General features: G+C 41.8%; 1 protein-coding gene across 4 annotated transcripts; it reads left to right on the top strand.

Moving 5' to 3' along the window:
- Positions 1-78: 78 nt before the first annotated feature.
- Positions 79-17,381, top strand: LOC120749024 (cell surface glycoprotein CD200 receptor 1-A-like). 4 transcript variants are annotated; one of them, XM_040056089.1, is made up of 7 exons: positions 79-192; positions 10,270-10,351; positions 11,086-11,394; positions 12,301-12,549; positions 13,583-13,678; positions 14,437-14,483; positions 15,727-16,001. In XM_040056089.1, the coding sequence occupies exons 2-7, from the start codon at positions 10,291-10,293 to the stop codon at positions 15,847-15,849; spliced, it is 885 nt and encodes a 294-aa protein (XP_039912023.1). In that variant the 5' UTR covers positions 79-192; positions 10,270-10,290; the 3' UTR covers positions 15,850-16,001. The 4 variants fall into 4 exon arrangements, with proteins under 4 accessions (XP_039912023.1, XP_039912022.1, XP_039912021.1 ...); XM_040056088.1 differs by lacking the exon at positions 79-192 and adding an exon at positions 3,981-4,192; XM_040056087.1 differs by lacking the exon at positions 79-192 and adding an exon at positions 7,964-8,087.
- Positions 17,382-19,069: the final 1,688 nt, after the last annotated feature.

Consider the following 19,069-nt stretch of genomic DNA (forward strand, 5'->3'; position numbering starts at 1 on the left):
ATAAAAGAGCCAATAAGGAAAACGAGACTGGGTTTGGAAAGGAGATGGAAAGCTTGCACCTCTCGCAAAATGCAGACCCCACGGCAAAAGTCACATCCTCACTGAAAGCTTCTGAAAATAGGCGAAGTCAACCAGTCAGACAGAGCCGGCATAAAGAATATTTTCCTAACTGCTGTGGCCCACTTCAGTAGGGTGAGTGTAACAGGTAAGCTCTGTGGGTCCAGGGGCTTGCTTGTAGGGGGAGTTGGGAGTGGTGTCTCAGCAGAAATTCCTGCACGGTAAACGCCGTGTTCATGAAGATGTATCCTCTCCTCCTAGGGTGTGAAACTGAAATTGATTGCTGCCACACCGTGACATGTGCAATAAGTTTCATACTCCTCTGTCTCTTCATCTGTGCATGCTAAATGCAAGGCTGACACGTGAAAAATGTCAGGGATTTGTTTTAGATTGGCTGTGGATTTCTCTGAGCTAATGGAAATAACTTCCCATGGGATTTCTGCTCTGAGCACCGTAAGCAGAGCTGAAAGAATTTGGGTGAAAAAAGCAGTGTGGGAAAATGTGTGTTAGTCTCGGGTTAGATGCAGGTCTGCCTCAGCTCCCCTGGCATCTGTTCTGGGTTCATAGTCACAGCTGCATTCACAGGCAGCAAAATTATTTTATCTAAAATGAAGATCTATGAATTTTCTTAAATTGAGAGCTTTGTGTATGCGAACAGCCCAGTCTTATCACCCCTGGAATTCATTTTCCTGTATGTAGACCTCTGGGAGGATTGGTGCTTAGGGAGAGGTATGGCAACCACTGCTGGGAGTTAACTCTGTTCTTTTTGAGGTGCCTTTTTAATTCTCCTCCTTCACTGATTAGAAGAGAAAAAAATACTGTGCAGAAAGGCTGGGGAGGCTGAAGCATACAGTGGAAGTGTCCCCGTGCAATCGTTTCTGTAAGTGTCTTAACCGGTCATTGTGGTGTGGTGTCCTCTACTTGTGCCCAGTGACTTCAGCTCCCTACCCCCAGCAGAAGGGAAGATCTATTTGGCCTAAGTAGCCAAGGTGGTGAGCTCCTAGAGCTTTGTGTGTTGGTTCTGATCTGGGTTGGGCTGAGAAACCAGTTCGTATTCCTTTCAAACTGTTCCCCATTTTCCTTAAAATGTAGGGATTTTTATTCATTTTTCTCCTTCTTTAAGTTTTCTCCAAAATATTTTGGCTAAAAAATAAATTTGACACCAATTTTTAGGTAAGGAAAGCTGCAGTTCTGCAGACTTTTATCTGCATGTTCTTCATTGTCGTATCAGGTGTGGCATGGTCAATTCCACAGAGATTTACCAGGAACAAAGCTCTGGGGGTGGATTCTGGGCTGGAAGAGATGTGGGCTGTGGTCATGATATCCTGGATAATTGTGTATGTCAAAGGTAAAAAGATCTTTTTTTCCCCCTGAAAATAAGGTGCATGATTGATTTTATAAAATCACAAGTCTCTTGGGTGGATTTCTGGCATTGTCTATAATTTATTGGCACGCCTTTCCCATTTCCCAGCTGCTTTAAGGGCACCCGTAGCAAGCAGTATAGATGTCTTGCAGGGCGTGGGAAGGGGATGTGGAGAGGCTCAGGGAGAGCATAGTATGATGCTATGTTTTGGGCTCCAGTGAGCCAATTTGGACTGCAGATATTTTTAGCACCATTCTTCAGCAGGCAGCACGCTGTACAAGTGCACATCAGCTCGATGCTTCTCCTCTAAGTTGGTGTAGCTATGTTTCCACCTCCTGGCAACTACAAGGAATAGCTGTGGAGAGACTGAGGAGAATTTTTCTGGTTTTGCAAGGCACTAGAAGATGAAGTAGGAATTATAAAGAGGCAGTTCTCTTGAGCTCAGGGGGATTTTTAACTCTTTGGCATTCAGTATTCTATACTGTGTTTAAGCATAGAAGCTGCTTCCAAATATCCTGCTTTGCAACAACTGTGAGTGTGAGTCCTTGAGCTGGAGGGTCATAAAAACAAGGTGCTTGCAGCAGGTCTGTGGGTAATAAGACACCAGAGGGACACTTTACCTTGAGGGAGGGAGCATCAGTGTATGTCCAGGGTAACTGGAGACACAGACACACCTAGTAAAATTCCAGCTCCACATATCTGTGCATTCTGTCTGTTAGGAACAACAGTTGTTATAGAGGCAGCTACTGGTATGGAAGGCACGTAATCAAGACCAGGAATTCTGTGACATGAGTAGCCTTGAGTAAGAAGAAAATGCTAATTTTTTGTCACAAATGAGGGCTTCATGTGACTCAAAGAATCAAAGGAATTGGCAAAAGCAGGTTTAATATTAAAGCGAAATCACGACAAATTGCATTGGCAAGGCTCACTCTACTGCTTACTGGATGGTTAAAGAACAGAGAAAAATCATGCTAAAATGTAAAATCAATCAATCTAAAACTAAATTCAGCCACAAATGATCTACACTGAGGGTGGAGAAGGAAGAATGGTAAAGATGAGAAAAAATAAAGATAAAAAGGAATAAGGAAGGCCCTCTCAATGTTCAGAGAGGTTCGCCTTGCCAAACTTAGGCTCAGACTTGACCAACAGCTTAGGCCTAAACTCAGGTTGTTATTTGGGCAAGAAAAAGAAGTTTCCCAGCCAGAGCTGGGTTTCCTTTCAGGACCTGCTCCGAAATCTGTAGTGCCTGTTTCTTGTGCCATGCCGGGGCAATGCCATCTCCCTGCTTCACAGGAAAGAATGGAAGTTCTTCATCCATCTCAGAACTGCCCCGTGTAAACAAGCAAAAGAAAACTTTGAGTAGATTGTGCAATACGTGTTTCTAGAGCCTATGCAGACTGTTAGTCCAAAGCTCCAGATCAAAATGTTGTTTTCAGTGAAAATGGATTTTCGAATTAACTGTCCAGGTATGCATTCAGCCAGGATCCCTCACCCGGTATGTTCCTCATGCCCTTGTCAACTGCAATTAAAACTACTTGGAGAAGTTTTGCAGCACTCATACATAACCCTGATGGAGTAGAGGTGCTGGACTCACTGAATCTGGACTTTGAGTGAGGTTGTTTTCTTCATAGTTCAGCTGCAGGTAATCCCCATGTAAAATGCCATCAATTGTCCATAGGTCATCTTCTTTCACATGAGGAATTACCTTATTTAGGGAAGATCATCCTATTCAAAGAGGTTTGTTGGAAGCCTGTATAGTTCAAAGTTGCCTCTAGTTTATCCCTTTGGATGCATTTTAAAAATCATTTTGCCAGAGACGCTATCATTACAAAAGCCATAAACTAGCTCTGACAACAGATCATGTGGAAGCAATGTGCAAAACTCGTATTTCTAGTGATGGAGAATTTGCAAACAAGCCAATTAATTTTTCCTGCTGTGTCAGATGGCTCTGAGTGCAGCAGCTCCAAGTGTGTGCATAAAGTTATACCTCTATATAATAGAGGTACAATATTTTATTGTATTGTAGAGGTACAATATTTTTAAAATATTCATGTACGTAGCAATACACATAGACATGGCCACAGCAAAGAGACTTGAGCAAATTAAGAAATGTTTTTTCAGGTATTTAGGTGAGCCCTTAGCTGTGCACAGACACAGACATATGGTTGTAGCCTATGTATGTACATAGCCTACACAGGCCTGAGGGCAGGGGTGACAACAAGGCTGTGGTCTGTGGCATGAATGCATTCAGCAAAGTCCTTGTGCTGCGGAGCTAGAGGCTTCCTGAGTTTCTGTCTGACACTTCTGCATTCTGTGTGCTAGTTGACTTTTTTTTTTTAAAATCTTACTTCCCTTTCTCTCATTTGTGTCGTGGTGCTGCACCTTGACTCCTCACACAGCGTCTTTGGACATTGAATCAGGAGACAAGGATGCGCATGTTCTCCCAGCCTGCAGAAGCTCTGCCACCCCATCCTCGGAGGCTTCCCCTCTGGGCTGTACTTTAAGCTGCTCTGGGAAGATGAGAAAATGAAGATCTTTCATCAGCAATGCCCATCATCTCACAACAGCATTAACATTTGTGGGAGATGACCTGATTTTATTCTGTGTTTTTCACCGGGTCTACAAAACATTGGGGGAAGTTTGCTTAGCAGAAACCTGAATAAGGACATGTTGTAGGACCCCTCCCAGCAACTCCACTCTCCTCCTGCATCATCCTGCCTCTAATGGAGCTTAAAATCTGCCAGAAGTGCTGGTAACCAGGAAAGAAACGAGGTGAGAAGTTTTACTGGAAACCACCTGGGAGAATTTTTCTAGACCACTGACACAGAGCTGTAGGTGCTAACTGGCTCATGAGAAAGGGATTCTATGACAGCAAAGGAACCTATCTGGTAAGGAAGGAAAAAGGATAAGCATCTCCTTTGGTGTACTACCCCGCACCAAAAGAGTGTAGGTGGTGATAAATGGCATCCTGACCCTGGTGTCAAGAATTTACTTGGCATTTGAGAGGTGAGATGTGTAGTTTTTCCCCAATATAGATGGGGGTTCCTATTTTAGGTACGTTTTGTTATACAACCAATTTATTCCACTTGTTAAAAAAAAACAAACAACAAAAAAAAACCCACAGAAAGGGAAATGAAAGAAAACCATTCCTCCTTTGCCATACAATAGCAGTATGTATTTCATGTTTGTAAGTGTTGATCTAGCTGCTCTATAAACATGGTGGACAATTTTTTTTCCCTTCCTTAAATATATAAAACATAAAATACATATATTCTTCTATGTGATGACTCCAGTGAGGGGGAGAATGCAGCTCCTTGAGGCTGGAGAAGCTGTCTCCCAGCTGGTGGGGGTTCCTGGGGCTTCTTGCAGGATTTTCACAGCTGTCCATGGAATGGGGAAGCTGTAGATTTCAGAGAAAATGATGTTCCCTGAAGTGTGAAGGAGAAGGAGCAGTGAAGAGCTGGAGGAGGGAGGTTGGGTAAGTGCTGTGTCTCTGCCCCTGCTCAGCACTGCCTAAACCATGGTTAGCGACGCTACGGGTAAGACTGACTGACAGGTGAGGAAAGACTGCCTGGGGTTTTATTTCTGCTATGCACCAGGTCTTCTGCTGTTTCTGTTCCTTTGAAAGCAGGAATTACTTGAGGTTTGCAACTTCTTTATGTGCACTTCAGGATGTGGGGTGCAACTCCATCATGTTTGGCTGCGGAGGGGGAGGCCAGTACCTCTGACTGAAAGGTGGGGAGGAAAGTTTCTTCTGGGGAGCCTGAGATACGTCCTGATGCTTACCAGAGTGTTTTAGGAATTAAACACCAAGCTATTAATCATCTCCTCCTCCTTGTTCGTCTGTGAATACATGTACGGAAGACTTTTTCTCTGGTTATCCACAGCCCTGAAAGCAGTAATTGCACTTGTGGGTTGCTAATTTCCACTTTTTTTTTTTTTTTTTTTTTTTTTTTTTTTTTTTTTTTTTTTTTTTTTTTTTTTTCCCCTTGGGAAATCAGCAGCAAAAAGCAGTAGGCCCACAGGGGGTAGGAGTTAAAGCAGTTAAAACCATGAACATGTGTGGTAGGTAGATTTGTCTGCTGCAGTACTGAGACGGAGCGAGAAGCTGAGGTTTATGACCTAAAAGTGATAAGGGGATTCTCTAGGGCCAGGAGCAGAAGTTGCTGAGCACGGCCCTGCTGGCCCAGTGAAATCAGCTACAGTTAAAAAAGAAATACATTTTCTTGATCTCTGCAAATTGTGATGTAATTGCCTCTGGATATTTTAACATGGAAGTGTCAGGTTTTACAGGCTTCATTATCAGCAGGGCTTTCCCCCATCTGTTTGCTGACATTGGTGAGAGCCACAGATGGTTTATACCTGGGAAAGTCAAGGTGTTAGGTACAAGAACTCCTTTTTTATTTATTTAATTTTTTTTTCTTCTCCACGTAAAATGGAAAATGTAAAGCAAATATCTTCTCTCTTTCTGAAAGGAAGAGAATGAGCTACCAGGGGTGTGGTGTTCTCATTCATCCTTTGCTCCTACTGCCCCTTCCCAACACTGGATTACTCTCTGAGGGGGCTGGCTGCAAGGCAGCTACAGATGTGAGGAATATGCCTTGCCTTGTGCAATGACTTCAGGGGACTAAGCTATTTTCCAGATGAGCTAGTGGTAAAAAGATAAATATATCTGAGAAGAGGTGAGATGACCAACTGCTTTCTGGAATTACAGCTACTCTGTATGACAAACTTTTTTCCCCTGGGGAAAAATCCACACTTCGTAATGTTGGTATGACTCTAAATATTGGTATCTTGATGAATTCAATAGATAGCATAAATCTCTGCCTTGCTGCGGAGGAAATTTCAAACCTATTTACCTTTAGGTATATTTACCTAAACACTGTAATTTTACAGTTGTTTTGTATAACTTGCTTGTGATTGTTTTGAGAGCTGCTCTATTAGGCTAATTCTCTCTCTCAGAAGGCCATCCACCCTTTATTTCCCATTTTGTAGAGAAAGCTTTGTAGCTTGGAACTGAATGAAGCTAGCTCACAAACTGGACGGACTAAATTTCAAATCACCTCTGGTTTCAACTGATGCCAGCCACTGTGAGACAAACAGGGAGTCTGAGAAGAAAATCTGTGGAGGTTCTGATCCATCAGTCCCTGACAGTGCTAAATGTCTTCTGCTGTGCAAGAGCAGGAATTCAGGGATCAGTTTTCAGGGCCAGGGTATCTTTCAGAGAATAAAAATACCAGGAGGCCCTAAAGTCAAAGCAAAGGTCTGTTAGCCAGCAGCATTGTCAGGGGCCAGCCGCAGATGGCTAAGAACAGAGAAAGAACACGGCCTCTCCTCTCCCCACAGAGCTTTCCAGTTTCAGCTTTGGGAATGTCTACCTGCTGCTCCTTCTGATATGTTTTGTTTTCCACCCTGCTATACTTTGTTGCTTCATTTCCAGTGGAGGACCACTGCTAGGGAGAAGCAGGAGAAGAAGAGGCTGACCTGGGGATGTTGAAAATACCGCATTACCAGCATCTCCCTACTTCAGAAAAGCTGCAGGCTTTTGAGTGCAGTGTGGTCTTGGCGATGAGGTAGAAACACCAAATACTGCATAGAAGACGCTGCTGCTGCTCTGACTGCCAAAAGTGTGGGTTTAGATTTTAAATAATGTAGCCTTGATTTGCAGAGCAGTTACCTTCTCCTTATCCTTATTAGGGGAAGCAAGAGAGTTGATATAGATGTGTGCCTCTGCTTCCTCTTCTTGCCACCACTTCCAGCCATCCCTTGCCCAAAGACACATGTCCCATAGAGAACAGGTTTCTAAGGCAGGGTCTTTTGTACCTTTTAAAATGTGCTTTCACTTCAAAACAGAACCGTATTTTGCTGGGTTAAACACGGGAATGGCTCTATGACATACTGCTTATCCTTTACAAAGTTGCAGCGACAACTGACGCACTGATGGATACCTGATCTTCTCCTCTTTCAGTTTGTGTTAGCAAATATTTAAATCACGTTGAACCTTGCACTTATTTGCCTGATTTTATGTTGGTGCTTTGCATAGCTCAAGGCCTGTGGCTGCTGTGTGATGTGTAACAACAGGTAGCTAAGGCTGCGACTTGTTCGTCATGTCACAAAGCAGTTTGTTTCTCTCAGTTTAACTCTGCCACATCCTCTTCAGGGCAGCGTACCACCAGAGGGGTTTTTTGATTCTTTCGGGAAGGGTGGAGACTTTGTCTGTCTCTGAGAAAAATCAGGCGCATGTTAACATCTCAGAAGCAGCAATGAAAAGAAACTAATGAACCACAGAGCCGAACACAGGGACTACCTGGGATGGAATCTCTTGAACTGAGATAGTTCCCACTTTGCAGTTACGTCCCTGCAGTTCCCTGGCGTTCCAGGGAATCAGCCATCAGGACGGGGATCCCCGTGGGAGTGGCTGGGTGCCGACGTCTCCCCGCTCGCCTCAGAAGGAGTATTGGAACACCAGAGCACGCTGGAACTGCTGCTGCTCCCCTCCCAGGCTCCGGGGTTGAGGAGGGCTCCTCTTGAGCCTGGAACCTGAGCGAATCTCCCCCAGCCTCAACACTCCTTGGGATGAATCCGAGCGGGAGTGGTGCCATTCCCCGGCTGGAAGAGTGACACGCGTATCGCACGGTCTCGTGCCAGCCACCGCCACCGAGGCTGAGTAAAAATTTTTATTTATTTTAGTGCAGCTATTGGGGCGTTTTAATTCCATCAAAGGCAGTAACGCGAGGCGAGCCGCCTAGTATTCGCTTGCTACTTTTAAATGGGTTTGCTTCGTCTGTGCTTGGTTGGTCCTTTTTGGATTTTGAGAGTTCCTTCTCGCTCAGAAGCACAATTGTTCAAGGGATATGGATTTTAAAAATTGCAGATTAAATTCTGTGTTTCACACATGAATATTTAAACAGAGTCATATACTCTCTTCTTTCTGTAAGGTCCCATTTTTAATCATTAATGTCTGTTCTTTTGAGCAAATAAACCCCATATATGAGATTTGTATGCATTTTAAAAAAAGGATACTTCTCTGGGACAAGTTTCAATATGACAATGTTCTGTTATGAATATTTATGGACCCATCAAAATTGTGAATACTGAATTTGCTGATAAAAATTGTGAAAGGTTTGTTGTTTTTTCTTTCACTTTGCTCTTGAAAGAGACTGAGAAATTCTCTGCAAATTGGGTCAAGTTCAGTACATAAGTCTGGTCAAAATGTAGCTTTTTAATTTCTTTGGTTAAAAATATTTCAGCTTTTAAAGTTTCAAACTTTTTTCATGGAGAGCAACTTTTGCATGCATAATATATCCAAATTGCAAAGAAAAAAAAAAAAAATCCCAAATCTTCTGACAGCACTGAATAAAATGAAACAAAACAAAATATTTCCTTTATGGCAAAGATTTTATGTGAATGAAAATGGAATTTGAGATGTTTTTAATGTAAGAGTTACATTGCTTGTTGCGCATTAGTAGCAGAATATAGATCAATGTAGTTTTACTGGCATTTTTACCAGGTGGTTATGAAAGCTTTTTATCAGATGCATCACAATTCTGTGTTAGAGCTGTGAGCAAAACAATTCTTTGAGGAAAACAATTCTATTGAGAGTGGTGAGTCACAGGCTGCCTAGAAAAGTTGGGGGTGTCTCATCCCTGGAAGTGTTCAGGGTCAGGTTGGATGGAGCTCTGCGCAGCCTGGTCTGGTGGAAGTGTCCATGGCAGGGGGTTGGAACTGGAAGATCCTTAAGGCCCTTTCCAACCCAAACCAGTCTGTGATTCAGTGACTTGAATGTGCACTTGTATCACTCGTAACTTGTTGTGTTAAGCACCATCCCTTGCATTTGGCTCGTGACTGTGGCAGCGTTTGCTCTTCCTGTGCCACACGTGTGGCAGTGTTGTGGCTTCTCTCCTGCTCACCAGGCATCCTCACGTGGCTCGTTCACACTTAAAATGAAACCTTTAATGCTGTATGATTCAAGCCTGTTACTTTCATTGCAGTTGGTACCAGATGAGGATTCAGGTCTCTGGGTGCAGAGTGAACCCTGGCTGCCTTTTCCTCCCAGCACACGCTGGGAAACTTGGTTGTGTTTGAATAAAGGAGTGAACAGTGCGTGATCCAAACAACCCACAAGGAAAGTCCTGTTACTGCAAATATGACATTTCTGAATCAGCCACTGCACAGAGATGCTTGCTTGTCTGCTGCATCTTGAGTTTTGACTTGGGAATGAAAACATTGTGTCAGTATTTCCCATGGGATGAGAGCACAATTTTCCAATCATCTCTAGCTGTGGGTGCCTGATGCAGAAAATAAATTATTAAAGTGATAGAAAATGCAGCATTTATAAGACATGGTTTGTTAAAAGGTTTACATAGTTGTAGAATAGCAGGAGTTACTAGATGCCTCTTTAGTTCACCCTGCCTATGAAAGCAAGAAAAAAAACTCATATGCTTTTGGTCCCTTGCCATAGGAGGGCTGGTCTTTTTGCCCTGCTCCAAAAGGGGAGTTACTCTTCAAGAATTTGAAAGCATGCAAAGGCTAGGAATAATTTCTTTGCCAAATAGCTGATGAAGTCTAGATCCTGACTGGTACCAGAGATCCAGGATTAAAAAAAACACCAAACCCTGTTTGTAAAGAGTAGTGGGTTTTTTAAAATTCATTTTTATTTTATTTTATTTTTTTTTTTCCCAACCCTGTTTTTGCCTTACTTATATCTTCAATATAAGAACAACACTTGAAATGGAGTTTAGAGCTCCTGCTTTCAAAGGAAACAGGGATTTTACTACATGTTCTCTTTGAAGGGATGAGCACAGCAATTTGTGACTACATGCCCTTTTCTTTGCCTTTGTTTTCTGCAGTGCTGATTCCCTCTGCTAAAGATGGCTCAGAAGTGGGCAGTTCTGGCTGTGCTCCTTTTCTTGCCAATCAATCTGGTTGAAGGTAAGTGAGAAAGATCCAAAACTACATGTAGCACAGTTTGGTACTCTGATTTCCAACTTGCCAGGACACTGAAACTCCATAGTACAACAGAGCAAATTTTGCTTATTGTTTAGTGGGAATGGAAAGAGTAATGTCACCTCAGCTGGCAAGATAATCGAGTGCCTTGCAGAATGGCACAGAATGATAAATCTGATAGGAATCCAAAACTGGCCATCTAAAGACACATCTGTTCAACTGGGACAAAGGCAGGAGAGCTATGATTTCTGGAATAAAAGGGATCCACACACGTCTCTTACTAAACTACTGCTCCAAGTGATGTTGGTTTTAACTGCGCCACAGGTGTGTGTTCCACAGATATCCCAGGCACTTGAAGCAAGGCACCTAATTTAGGAACACAATAAATTTTTTAAAAGTAGTTTCCTTTCCCTTAAGAGTGAATCTTGCCTGCCCCATCAATTTTCCAAAGCCTATATTAAAGTGATAGAAATTTGTTGCCTAAAATAAAGGTGGAGGACTTGCAGCTTGTCAGCATCACTGTTCACAGCAAAAAGGCACCATCTCCACTGTACTTCCAAACTTCAGGAAGGTGGATCTGGAAACTGAATACTAATATGTGCCCCAAGATTGTCAGTAGAGTCAGGAAGTATATTTTTAAATGTTATGAAGCCAAGAGTTTCCTGTGCTTTTATAATGGCTGTAGCATCTTTTTAATGTCTTTCTTCCATCTTATGCAGCTCACAACAGGGTGAGGGTAGAGGCTGGTCATGAAGCTGTGCTGAGGTGCCCCAACATCTCCAAGACGTTTTTGCTGCTGGTGACATGGAAGAAGAGTTGCAGCAGTCAGTGCCTGTTGTCCTATAGAAGGGATCACAATAAGACAAGCAGGCTGAACTTCAGTGAGAGGATCACGTGGAAATATTCACCTGCCAGTGACCCTGCGCTTCGTATTTACCCTGTGAGCCTCGGGGATGAGGGAAATTACACCTGTGAAACTGCCAACAGTGAAGGGAGTTTTCATTTTTTCTCTTCTCTGACTGTGATAGGTAAGACTGCATCACTAAAATAAAAATGAAATTAGCTTATTTGCAACATAGACAGGAACAAAAGAATATTAAGAAGCATAATGAATACATCAAATCACCTTTTTCATATAGTCAGGTAAACTATATCTAGGTTACCATAAATTGAAAAAAAAAAAAAAAACCCACAGGAAGACTTTGTGTTTTGGCTATATTATTTAAATGATTTCAATATAAATAAAAATTACAAGAAATGAATTTTCAACTCTATGATTGCTATTACTAATTTTAGTCACTTGAGTTTTTTTGTTGTTGTTTGTTTGTTTGTTTTTTGGTTGGGTTCTTTTATTAGTTTGTTTTGGTTCTGGGTTTTGTTTTTTTGTTTTTCTCTGCAGAATCTTGCCTTTCTGATAAAGACATAGGTGTTGTGCGAGCCTTTCCCTGCTTTTCCAGATTCAGAATATCATTTGTTGGACTTCAAGCAGAACAGTTCTGCCCAATTCCTCTTTTAATTCCCTGATATTGGATTTTTGATTCTACATATTCTAACTCCTAAATATTGTACCTGAGGCTTCAGCAATCTGCCTTTTCATCAGTCAAGTTGTAAATCTTTATTTAATCCATCCCTCTCTGTCATCCCATCTCCTGTTAATCTCTTGTTACATTTTGGAAAACAGGCAGAAGCAATATTTTAGACGCAGCCAGCTAGTTTTTGAGGTATCCACCTTGGACTGTTTGATGTATTGTTTTTCCTTAAAGATGTGCTAATGTTTCAAATTATTTTAAAATCTCACAAATCGGTCATACAATCTAAAAAAAATACCACCTGCTTGTCAGTTTCTCAGCTGGTGATTTTATACTAAAAATGAAATAGGATTATAAAATACGAATAGAAATAATGGCTGTGGCTTTTTAAAATTTCTTCTGCAGTCCCTCCTACGGTGACTCTGACCCACGACAAGAGCAGGGTGGCTGTGTGTCAGGCATCTGCAGGAAAGCCACCTGCTGACATCTCCTGGATCCCTGAAAGCAATCACAGCTCCGAGGAAGAATTCCATCACCCCAATGGAACAGTAACCAGAGTGAGCTACTTTGGCTGGGTCAACAGCTCATTTCCCTCTGTCACCTGCCTGGTCACCCACCCAGCCAGGAACCAGTCTCTGGTCATGGACCTGAGAGGTAAATAATGTTATTTTTGTGATTGCTTTTCTTCATGCCTTGGGCTCCTCTCTGCTGTTCTGTGCAGCTGTTCCCACTAAATGCCAGGGCCCTGGACCTAGGTTAGCACGGTTATAAGGTGAAGACGCAATGCATGTTGAGAGATAAAATAATAATTTTGAAACCGAATGCTTTGTGGCACTGTAGGGAGAAGCTTTCAGCATGTTTTTCTTTCAAATCCTGTTCCGTTTTACAAGAATTCCTTATTTTGCTTTCAGTGGGTTCACCTTGGCTGGCTGCCAGGTGCCCTCCAAGCTGCTCTATTGCTGCCCCCCGCCTTCAATGAGACATGGAGAAAAATACAATGGACAGCTCGTGGGTCAAGGTGAAGACGGGGAGAGATCATTCACCAATTGCTGTCACAGGCAAAAGAGAAATTAATTTCTTGCCACTCAAATCAGGGTAGGATAGTGACAAACAAGAACGAATCAAAAAGCACCTTCCCCACAACATTTTGTCCAGCTTTTCCACAGTAGTGATGATCTGGAGAAAATTTCCTTGGACAATGTCGGTCTGTCACTTGCAAGGGTTGCAAAGATAGTAAAGGCTAAAATTCAGCTTCTCCTCTGGCTGTGCTGGACCTGTTGGAAGTCTGTTGCAGTAGGATTTGTAAGAAAAAACTAAGTAAGTGCTCATATCACCAGTGTCTCTACTAGTAGAGGCATGAAGAACAGAAATCAGCATAAACCAGTCATTAATAACAACATTTCGCAGGGATGGCTGCTCAGTTGTTCAGGGCTGGTAGTACTTGAAGAAAATGAGAATGTAAAGGCAGGTGGGTTGAAAATGAAAATGTGTTTGTACACACAAATAACTGGGGGTGTGAGGCAGCTCCTTATTACTGGTTGGCATCCAGACATCTCATCTATTTCTCTCTGCTTTGTTTGGAAGCAGAGGATGAGCTTTTTCCTCCAGTTAAGGTAGGCAGTAACACCACAAGGTCATGGATAATGACATCTAGCTCTGTAACTTGCTCTCTTTTCTCACTGCTCAGACACTTCCCATGGGCTTCTCTACATCCTGATCAAAGCAGCCGTAGGTGTCGGTGTTGTCTTTGGCCTGAGTTTATGCTTGATTTTCAGGCACAGAGGTGAGTCCTTTGATGAACCTGAAATATATTACAATCCCATTACAAGGACATGCACTTGATTGCTGAGACTGAGGTGGGAGGCGAGGGCTGAGGAAAATGTTCATGTATGCACTGTCCTTTTGGAGAAGTTGTAATAAAATAAGGGGGGGGCAATTTAAAGTAAGTCCGGAGTTTTGAAAGAGCCATAGGTATTGTGGTATTAATGCATTACAGATATGTCAGAGAATTATCCAGGATGAAAAGGGTTCTTTCTGAGAATAGGGCAGGCTTTGAGTTTTTAGAATTATTTTGTTTGTTCTGCATTTACTGGCACAAATTCTATACTTAAGAATGACAGTTCATAAATGAATGACTAAACACAATCTCTGTTTCCATGAGCAGTGATAAGTTTTCCCTTGAGCAAGTGGAAGAATAGGCCAAATGTACATACTTTGATATCTTTCAGATAATTGTGCATTAGACATATTAGACAGCTGATTTGTTTCATTTCTCATACTAAATGCAAAACACAGCTACTAAGAAGAAAATGAACTCTACCCCAGTAGAAACCAGGACACCCAGCACGACCAAAAGTTTCAATGAAGGGAAAAATAAAACAAGAGTGTGTTAAAATAAAAAATAAGAACTTAACATATGAGGGTTTGAAGAAAGTCTTTAAAGAGCTGGGGGCAGCTAGAGGAGAATGAGAACCCCAGATATAATAGCTGTGTGCCCTGCCACCATCAAACCATTTTAACTTCCTGACATCCTACTTTCAGTTTGCTGGTTATGTAAACAGGCATGTGGCCCGGCGGAAGAATTTACAGTAAGTGGGCTTTGTGCCTGTGTGTGCTTTGCAGGTTTTGGTGTACTCTTCACCAAAACTTGTAATTTCTTTGCAATGTGCCTACTGTGACAAACCTCCCATTTACCTCTGTGTGCACTTGGAGAGGAGGCAATGAGGAACACATCATCTGTGAGGATGTCTGTTGTTTGGATGGCCCTATCTTCATGTACAATCAGAGTATTTGAGCAATTGTTTAAGCACTGGATAGAGAGTGGTGCAGTGTGTTTCCTGCCTATAAGTTACACTTACAATGCCAAATTTTAACTCTCCAAAAACTTAGTATATTCATATCTCTGCTTCACAGAGTAGACTTCACTCAGATGTTTTATTTAAGAATGTGTATTCTTTGTGGCACAAGCCTGCCTGAATAAAGATTGGATGGAACCAGACATGCCTTTTACAATGAGGGAAAAAGGTCCCCTTTGTTTTGCTGTGTTGGAGACAAACACAGCTACGCATCTTCATTTTTTACGTGGCTGTTCATATACTTGGAATCCAGGAAACAGCAGTGATAAATCTGCCTCCACAACTTTTACTTACTCTCTAATTCCAGTGGTTTGTGATATATATTTAACAAAATGAAAACGTCCTGCTGTTCCTCAGGGCTTCTGCCTCACTTAATGCACATGGGAAGACCAATTATTCCCTATTTCGTTTTCTGCTCATGATTTAATTAATGGTCGTGTGCCTTGTTTGTTGCAAACAAGTCAGAGTGCTCCGAAGTTAGAATGATTCATTTCCTGACGTGCTCTCGTGTGGCATTCAGGTCAAAGTAATTGATGAGAGGGGGAGTTGCAGAGATCAAAGGCTTCCAATGATTTTGGGTGCCTAAATTGGATTGTTTGTGGTCTGTCTATGTTGGTTTTGTTTTTGTTTTGGTCTTTTGTTTTCAGAGAAGACAGCTTCTCTGTTGTCTATGTATTTTGCTGTAGATACCAACATTTCCAAATTTGTTTTCGATCATATTAAGAAAAAAAATTTCAAAGGCTGTCCTGTTGAGGCTTTGTGAAGGCTGTTCTTTCATCTGTCTGCTCGTTCATGTTTCACCCTCTGTGCTCTACCCTCTTGCTCAGAGACCTCAGAGAAATCACATTTCTTTTGCAACTGTAATGTCACCTACCAGGTTGCTTTTTCTTGCTTTTTGTAGGGGATCTATAGGAATGATGGTCCCACAAAATCCTACAATGTAATACAATGGTAAATGTTTTCCTTCCTGTTGCAGACTGAACCCTTCAAGTTCCCACCTTCCCGTGTGAGAAGAGAAGCAGTCAGGCCTCCTGGCTTTCCAGAGAAAATCTATGAGAATTACAACCCAAGATCTATTTATGTATACTTAGAAGTGTAGTCACAAGTAGCCAGCTCAGCTACTAATGATACTCAGCTGCGTGATCTTTCACTTCAGCTCTTAAGACCTTACCCACAAAAGCCTTTGTCTTTCCTGACCTGATGATGGTGGGGCAGAAAGGCCCATTTTACTAAGTTTTTTTTCCTCTTACTCTAAATGTCAGTATAGCTCTAGAAAAAGATGGAACTTGTAAAGCTTGAGTTAGGGAAATACCTTAATTTTGTTTGAAAGTGGACTCTGATGTATACGCTGCCTTTCCTCAAAGCAACAATGGACATATTTCTGTGCCAGAGTAAAAGACTGCTGTGAAAATATAGCACTTTTCTTTCCATTTTGGCAACCGGATTCACTTTAAAGTTCTAGGCTGGAAACCAGAAAGTGGCACGGGGGACCTCAAAACACAGAAGGTCAAAACAATGCATCTAACAGAAATGCAGAAATAAGAGAGTTTTAGGGTTTTTTGGTTGTGTTGTTTTGTTTTCTGGGCAGATGGCCGCACATGACAGACGATGATCTAGTATTTGACATCTTTGTTTATTTTTGTATTTTTAACATATTTCTTTTTCAATTAATCTTTCTGTTTGCATCGATAACTGATGCAAAATAAAACCAGTTTGATATTATACTGGATATGGAAATGTGAACAGCAATGGACAATTTTTGGACACTCTTTAAATTAAATGGACAAATACGCAAATACTTACCAGAAGGATTTCTGTGGCTATTTGAGTAAGTGTTTGTTGACCAGTTTCTGAGAAGCTGAGATCACAGTATGGTTTTACTGAGAACAGAAGTGTTAAGTTGTATAAAGTGCAGGTGGTGTGCTTGTTTAAAACAAAGGAAAAAAAAGACAACCCTAACCACACTGTCACCAAGACACACAAAGAAATCACACGCAGACAAGAGATTTTCGCAGAGGATCTTCTGATCCAGCTCCCAGCTGAAAGAGTGGAGAGAAGAGACCCCTTTGTTTATTTTTATATTTTTATACATTTGTGGGTCTAGCAGAAGATTGGCTTTTTGGGGTTTCCACCCCTCAGCCTCAGTGGCCAGACGAATTGTCAGTTACAATTGTTTTCAGGTTAGAAATATGCAAACAAAGGACAGAGAATGAAAAACAAAGGATTTGTTTGTATTACTTCTGTGGGAAAGGTAGAAAATTGGTCTAATATTGTACAGTAACTAAAAGATCTGACTCCATTTATGAAAATCAAAAGGCTAATAAAGAAACTCAGAAAAACCAGGGTAACATCACACCACTTATTTCTTATCATCTTCATGTTCCCGAGCTAAAAAACCTCCATAGACTGGTTGTTAATTTCAGTTTTCATTGGTCAGGTCTGTCAGACTTCCCAAACACTAATGTAGCAATACCTGCTCTGAAATGTGTCTTTTGAAGAGGTTTTTTCTGCTTGTTTCTGCAGGGTCATCTCCGCTCCATAAGCGTTCTTAGGCATGAGCATGTCCCAGTGCCTTTTAATTGCACTTTATCACTTCTGAATAGACATGGATGTCTGCTGCCAACTCTCCAGCCTTTCATTTTAGTCAGAAAGGCATGAAGAATGACTCTCTGCTTTAAGGAGAGACCTACAGAGGTCAGGCTGGTTTCCAGGCTTGGTGGACAAGCAAAGCCTTTCCTATGGTGTTGAACGTCCGTGATGGGTCGCTCTCAGAGCTGTGTGCAGCATCATCATGTCTTCTGTGGGGAGGGAGAAGCACTTTTCCTCTGTAAAACCTCTGGGAAAAATAAGTGGCAGCTTGAAAGTAGTGTAGATAGGTTTGAAATAATGTTAGAAAGGAAAAGTGTTTTGTAGCTCAAGTGAAATCCACAGCAGTGCCTTAGTCCAAGGTGCTGCTGAGAGGTCACTTGTGACTTGAAGCCTCTGAAAGAGAGGGAACTATTCTTGTTGCTTAAGGAACTGCCCAGTCAGGTCTAAATGGGGATTCCTGGGCTGGTGTTCGGCGGTGTGGTGAACATGGGTTGTTTTTGTGCACACCTAAAGCAATCTATGTCTTTTTCAGAAGCTGTATCATTGCAGCCAGACCGAAGGATGACAGGGTTGTTAAAATTAAGAGAGGCTGTGGAGCAGTCTGCTTCTGGGAATCACAGTGCACGTGTGCTGTGATTATTAGGGTGTAATGTAAGACCTTTTCATAATTCCTTTGCACCAAGTGAAATGTTGAAGGGTGAGATCTAATGCAGACAGAAAAGATGGAACCTAGACAGGGAGATGATGATGTGTGGGGGGAAAGCTCTCTGAAGCTATCTGTGATGATTTGTCCTGGCTGAAAACTATGGTTTTCACGCTCATAACTTTATTTTTACCTTTAATTTGTACTTGGTGGAATTGCTCCAATCACCTGCAATGTGTCAGCACTTCCATTAATGTAGAAATTCTGAGTAGACTTAGTGCTGAAATGAGCTGCTCCAGCAATGACATGGGCTATCCTGGAATAAAACGGGCCATTATGTTTTTTAGGCCTGTTGTGTATGATTAATAAAAGTTATCAGGCCAAAGAGAAGAATGTGGCTATGGGGGTGGTTGTAAGAAAGGCTGCGACATCAATAAAGTTTCTATAGGTACTTTCACTCTTGGCTATGACTGGTGAAGGGCACAGTTTTGTCATATGTGGAGCTCCTGGCGTGGGCTTTGGTGGCTTCCTCTGCCGTGACCAGAGCCGTGTGTGCCCTGCTTCTTGGGCTGATGAGCTGATCTGTTGAGTGTTTGAGAATGAGAAATAAATCACTTCAATATTTTCTGACACACTGCTTTTGTGTGGGGTAGGCAGCTTGGTGTAACCCAAAGAACAACTCTAACTGTGTCTTTGGTGCCTTGTAACAATTTGGTCTCAAAAAATAAGCAACTTCAAATGTTTTTATGAGTATATTCATCATGATTACCCCCCTTAATTATAAGTACACTTTTGGTGACCCTATAATCTTTTTATTTGCACTGAAAGAAGATTTAATCAAGGCAGGTATTTTAGATTGCCAAAATGTGTAGGAAAATGCTGACTGTTTGTTGAATAATCATTGTGAGAGAGCTACTAAAAAGTGATGGGAATTGGAGTGAACTATTTGCACATTGTCACAAGAAAAAAAAAATGCCTGGGAGCATGACGCTGCTGTTTCAGATTGACTATTTAGTCAAATACACATTTGACTGAATGTCACTTGAGCTTTTTAGCACCAGATGTGATTATAGATGAAAATGCTCCT

The sequence above is a fragment of the Hirundo rustica genome, chromosome 2 (genome assembly GCF_015227805.2).
Source record: "Hirundo rustica isolate bHirRus1 chromosome 2, bHirRus1.pri.v3, whole genome shotgun sequence".
Classification (NCBI taxonomy): domain Eukaryota; kingdom Metazoa; phylum Chordata; class Aves; order Passeriformes; family Hirundinidae; genus Hirundo; species Hirundo rustica.

What these genes read in the sequence shown, in the direction of transcription:
- LOC120749024 (XM_040056089.1), top strand. Translation starts at nt 10,291, where the DNA reads ATGGCTCAGAAGTGGGCAGTTCTGGCTGTGCTCCTTTTCTTGCCAATC. An exon ending in TCTGGTCATGGACCTGAGAG is followed by an intron (nt 12,550 to 13,582) that starts GTAAATAATGTT and finishes CTCACTGCTCAG; the next exon opens with ACACTTCCCATGGGCTTCTC. An exon ending in CTTGATTTTCAGGCACAGAG is followed by an intron (nt 13,679 to 14,436) that starts GTGAGTCCTTTG and finishes TCCTACTTTCAG; the next exon opens with TTTGCTGGTTATGTAAACAG.